General features: G+C 34.2%; 1 protein-coding gene across 1 annotated transcript in view; it reads right to left on the minus strand.

The window, feature by feature from the left end:
• LOC127544802 (fibrillin-2-like) overlaps positions 1-5,193 on the minus strand; it is a 158,874-nt gene extending 153,681 nt beyond the window's left edge. Inside the window, 1 exon segment of the mRNA XM_051971640.1 lies at positions 5,052-5,193. Coding sequence (XP_051827600.1) covers positions 5,052-5,193 — 142 coding nt within the window.
• Between the last annotated feature and the right edge of the window lie 807 nt (positions 5,194-6,000).

Here is a 6,000-nt window from a genome sequence, read left to right on the forward strand (position 1 = left end):
AGATGAACTCAGGCAAGCTCTGGGGCTACCTGGTTTGAAAGGTAGCTTCAGTTTCAAACTCAGGAGGTTGGAAGGTGAGGGGTATGGGAGGAAAGCTACCATTATTTCTAATGGGGAATCAACCAGAAGTCTTTGGAAAATCAGGTGTGAAACGACTATCACTCCTTTGATTCAAGATTATTCTAGAATCTTTAGCTATAACAACAATATAATAATATAAAATAACATTTTTCTAAATAATAAATCATAAAATTTTCTATTTGTTATCACTAAAACCTAGTAAGAAGAGATAGGAAGAGAAATTCTATTTAAAAACACTGCAGACAATATAAAATATTGGAAGTCCAGCTGCCAATACAAAATCAGGAACTATATGAACACAATTAAAAAACACTTTTCATGCAAATAATGATGTATCAAAAGAAGTGAAAAAATTAATTGCACATCAGTAGGCCAAACCAATAGAATCAAAATGATAATTCTATCTAAATTATTTATTTGGTGACATGCCATTCAAACTATCAAAGAGTTATTTTTTTGAGATAAATAAAACTATAACAAAATTAATTTGAAAAAAACAAAAGGTCAAGCATATCAAGGGAATCAATGAAAAAAAGTGAAGGAAGATTTCAAACTATTTTACGAAGTGGGAATCCTCAAAAAATTTTGATACTAAGAAACACAATGCTAAATCAGGAATAGTTTTATTATACAAAACACAGTAGTAAATGACCATAGTAATCAAGTTTTTATTAAACCTAAAGATTCATGCTTTCGAACCAAGAGCTTGTAATTTGACAGAAATTGATGGAAAAACTAGAGAATAGTTTGAAAACTATAAACAGTGGAGCACAGATTTTAGAAACAGCAAAATTCATTTTTCTGAGTTCAAATCCATCCTTAGATATATAAACTGTGGGATCCTGGATATCACTAACCTTCTCTGCCTTAGTTCCTTATCTGTAAAATGAAATGGATAAAGAAATGGCAAATTATTCCAGTACCTTGCTACGAAAACCCTAAATGAACTCACAAAGAGTTGAGCCCAATTAAACAATAAGAAAAGTGTAGACTAACATCCCACATCACAAGATATGCTCAAAATGGATATATGTTTTAGCTATAAAGGGCCAATGTTGTGCCACAGTTCCTTTTTAATGTCCTGACCCAGTTTCTCTAATTGTCCTATTTAGTTATTCTGCCTCAGGTTATAACCTTTCCCTCTTAATGTTTGATGAGATAAAGATTTTATATCTTTAAGCTATAGTCATTCCTTCTTAATGTTTGACAGGATAAAGGTCTATCCATTTTAGACATCATTACAATATCAGTAACCTCTCCAGTACCTCCTCCATTATGTCATTGTTCTTGTTACCTTATAAAAGAATCTTGTTATCCCACATTCAGGGTTGGATTCTTTGAGATGATATTCTCCTTCAGCCCTAGTACCAAACATGGATCATTTGGTCCCAGTAAATCTCTCCCATTTAATCAACTATTTAATTGTTCTCTAATCTCTGTCTTGCTCAATTTCTCGGGCATAGCACCATATAATAAACAAATTAAGGGAATATAGAAAAATTTATCTGCTAGATCTATGACCAAATAAGAAATAGGGAGATGATAAATAAAATGGATAATTTGATTATATGAAATTCTAAAGTTTTACACAAACAAAACCAATTCAGTCAAAATTAGAAGAAATGAGTAAGTAATGAGGAAAGTAAGGAATGAGGAAGTAAGAAATGAGGAAAACAATGTTTATAGTAAGTAACTTTTATAAAGGCTTCATTTATCAAATATATGGAGAACTGAGTTAATTTGTAAAAAAAGACATTCTGCAATTGATAAATAGTTAAAAGATATGAACATGCAATTATCAGAAGGAAAAAAAATAAAGCTATCAATAGTCTTTTAGGGAAAAAGGCTCTGAATTGTTATTGATTAGACATGGAAAATAAAACAACTCTGAGGTGCTATCACACATGGCACACATGATAATATGACAGAAAAGAAAAATAACAAATGTTGGAAGAGATGTGAAAAATATGGATACTAATACACTGTCAGTGAAGTTGTAAACTGGTCCAACCATTCTGGAAAACAATTTGGAACTATATCCAAAGGACTATAAAATTGTTCATACCCTTTGACTTTAAAATGCCTTTTAGCCTGTATCTCAAATATTCTTTAACATAGTAATGCCAATACTAGGTTTGTATCCCAGAGTAATCAAGGAAAAGGGAAAAAAAAAAAAGACCTACATATTAAAAATATAACTAGAAGTTCTTTTTATGAGTAGCAAAGTATTGAAAACTTTGGAAATGCCCATCATTTGAGGAATAGCTAAACAAGTTCTGCTATACAATTATGCTGGAATTCTACTGTACTATCAGCAATGATGAACAGGCGATTTCAGAAAGACCTGGGAAGACATATGTGAACTGATATAAAATGAAGTGAAAAGAACCAATATGTATATATGTATATGTGTGTGTGTGTGTTTAATATATGAAAATAGCAAGACTGTAATAATTGTGAAAACACCATAAAAAGAAGGTGGTCACACCCTCCTTGACATCTCAGGAAGGGAGATGAAAACACCAAAGGAAATAGGAAGTCAAATCAGACTAGCAGGTTTCTGAAGGGGCTCACTTGAAACAGATATACATGGTATACATAAATCCATCAATATGGGAGGCATTATACATAATTTACATAAGCACATAGCAATATAACACAGGCTAGTAGTAATGTAACAAATAACATGAATATAACATGAGAATTTACACATGTCCATAAGTCCTAGAAATAGTCCAAAAGAAATCCATTGTCCATTAGTTCATGTGCCAGGAATCCAATAATTCCTGTAAGCTCTGAAGTATTGAAATAGTTTCATCAACAATTTTCCATCTCAAGGAATCCAATGATCCCTGAAGATTTTAAAGTTATTTTAACACATTATCAGCCATGCTCTTTCAGTGTCAGATGTTTCTTAAATCTTCTGTGAATCAAAACAGTTCTAAAGGGACCCACACCTAATACCACATACCAAGAAAAGGTCGAAATGGGTTCATGATTTAGACATAGAGAGTGATATAAGCAAATTAGAAGAACAAAGGCTAATTTACCTCTCATATCTGTGGAGAAGAAAGGAATCTGTATCCAAAGAACTGGCACTTATAATTGAACACCAAATAGATAATTTTGATTATGTTAAATTAAAAAAGTTTTTGTATAAACAAAACTAATGCAGACAATATTAGAAGAAAAACAATAAATTGGGAAAACATTTTTACATTTAAGGGTTCTGATAAAGGCCTCATTTCTAAAACATATAATTGACTCATTTATAAGCATTCAAGCCATTCTCCAATTGATAAATGGTCAAAGGATATGAACAAAATTTTCAGATGAAGAAATTAAAACCATTTCTAATTATATGAAAAGATGCTCTAAATCACTATTGATCAGAAAAATGCAAATTAAGACAACTTGAGACACCACTACACACCTTTGAGATTGGCTAAGATGACAGGAATAGATAATGATCAGTGTTGGAGGGGATGTGGGAAAGCTGGGATACTGATCTATTATTGGTGGAACTGTGAACAGATCCAGCCATTCTGGAGAGCAAGTTAGAACTATGTTCAAAAAGTTATCAAACTGTGCATACCCTTTGTTCCAGCAATATTTCTACTGGGCTTGTATTACAAAGAGATCTTAAAGGAGGGAAAGGGATCCACCAATGCAAAAATGTTTGTGGCAGCCCTCTTTGTAGTGGCAAGGAACTGGAAACTGAGTTGGATGCCCATCAGTTAGAGAATAGTGAATAAGTTATGGTATATGAATGTTATGGAATATTATTGTTCTATAAGAAAGGATCAGGAGGATGATTTTAGCGAGGCCTGGAGAGACTTATACAAACTGATAAGAAGTAAAATGAGCCGAACCAGGAGATCATTGTACACAGCAACATCAATATTATACAACCATCAATTCTGATGAGCGTGACTCTTTCCAACAATGAGATGATTCAGGCCAGTTCCAATTGTCTTGTGATGAAGAGAGCCATCTACACCCAGAGAGAGGACTGTGGGAACTGAATGTGGATCACAATATAACATTCTCACTTTTTTTGATGTTATTCATTTGCATTTTCTTACTCATTTTCTTTCCTTTTTGATCTTGTACAACAAGAGAATTGTATAAATATGTTTACACATACTGGATTTAACATACATTTTAATATGTATAACATATATTGCATTGCTTACCATCTGGGGGAGGGGGTGGAAGGAAGAAAGGGAAAATCTGAAACACAAGATTATGCAAAGATCAATACTGAAAAATTATCTGTGCATATGTTATGAAAATAAAAAGCTTAAAAAATGTTATGGAAAATATTTTTTCTTGCTCCATCACTCAGCTGAAAAGAATAAAGGCAAATATCCCTTATTTTCACTACAAAACTCAATCTTTCTTTTTTCACAAGGTTATTCTTCCTTGTTTGTCTCAATAACACTTTAAAATAAAGAGAAGTCTGATATATATATATATATATATATATATATATATATTCCCAATCTTAAAACTTCACTCTCCCTGGGTTGCCAGGCAGAGACACACGACTCAGAGGAATGAGCTTTTGGTACTTATAATCACCTCAATTCTGCACATGCAGTCAATAATCTAAGGAGAAGCTATTCCAAACAAGCTTACTCTGCTTAACGTTAAATTTGTTTGTAAGAAATGAAAGGTGAAGGATTTCCAAATGAACTATTTTGAAATTTATGAAAGACTAACAGGAATAATGGTTATACCAGAAGAATAAGGGAAAGATCTAGGATCTGGAAAGGAGAAACTCAATAGGATTAAACCAAGCTAACGTTCAGGTTCCAGTTGGGTCTAGGAACAGAAATGTCCCAGAAGGAGAGTGTCAGCCTATCCTTTGAGCAAATCCTACTGCCCTTGCCTTCGGGTCTAGTGAATGTGGGCGCGGGTCCTCTGGAAGAAAACACTGCGCTTCTTCTCCAAAAACTCCAGAATACTGTGGACACTGTAAATCTCAGCCGCATGGAGGACCTGTAGAGGTGGATGCGGAGGTTGCTTTCTTAAATGTTGGAGGCGGCTGCTGCAGCTCTTGCCGCTAACTGGATCCTGTGTCCCAAATGCCACATACAGCAACCACATAAAACGAAATTACAGAGTCACTGTTGTCCTCCCATTCTGAAAAGGGAAAGTGTTGAAACGTGGTAGGAGGTCAGACAGTAAGGTGATAAAAATACAGTGATTACTTAAAATAATAATAATAGCAATAAAGTACAGTAATCACTTCTACTACAAGAAAAGCAATGCGACTTAGGTCCAGGGTCTTTTTCCCTGAGCTTCCACAGGGGTAATGAATTGTTTTACAGCGATCTTGCCACCTCATTTTCCTTCGTTTTTCTGAACAGACTCAGAATAACTCTAATTTAGAAGGAGCAATAAAAGGTGAAAGAACCCCACCCAAGGAATAGAAAATAACAAAAATACTGATTGTAATGGTAAAATTACTAAACTCCAAAATTCTAAAAAGCTTTTAAAAAATTGAGATGTAGACAAGGAGACCAGGTCATTTAATTTCTTGGTAGTCAATGTTTGCAAAAAATATTTGCAAACAAAATAACAATAATAATAATCCTTGGGGGGGGGGGGAGGGAATTGGGGGAAACGTTCAGAATCTTCTGAATTGCAAAAGAATCCACAAGTGGAAAATTGTTTTATCTACACTAAGAGGGTCGGCAGCAGGAGCAGTGACAGCTGAAGAACCAAAAGGCTGTAGTGCTTCAAACGCGAAGGAACCCGGTTAGAAATTAAAACATAAGAAAAGGGATGTGAAAAGGTTTTGATCCAAGGCTAATGGTTCTCACTGGGAGACCAAATATGCAGCTCTAAACACGTGAGGTCGGAGGAGGGGTAGAGTGGAGTGATTGGGGGAGGGGAAAAGAAATAAAGAAA

This window comes from Antechinus flavipes, chromosome 1 (genome assembly GCF_016432865.1).
Source record: "Antechinus flavipes isolate AdamAnt ecotype Samford, QLD, Australia chromosome 1, AdamAnt_v2, whole genome shotgun sequence".
Taxonomy (NCBI): domain Eukaryota; kingdom Metazoa; phylum Chordata; class Mammalia; order Dasyuromorphia; family Dasyuridae; genus Antechinus; species Antechinus flavipes.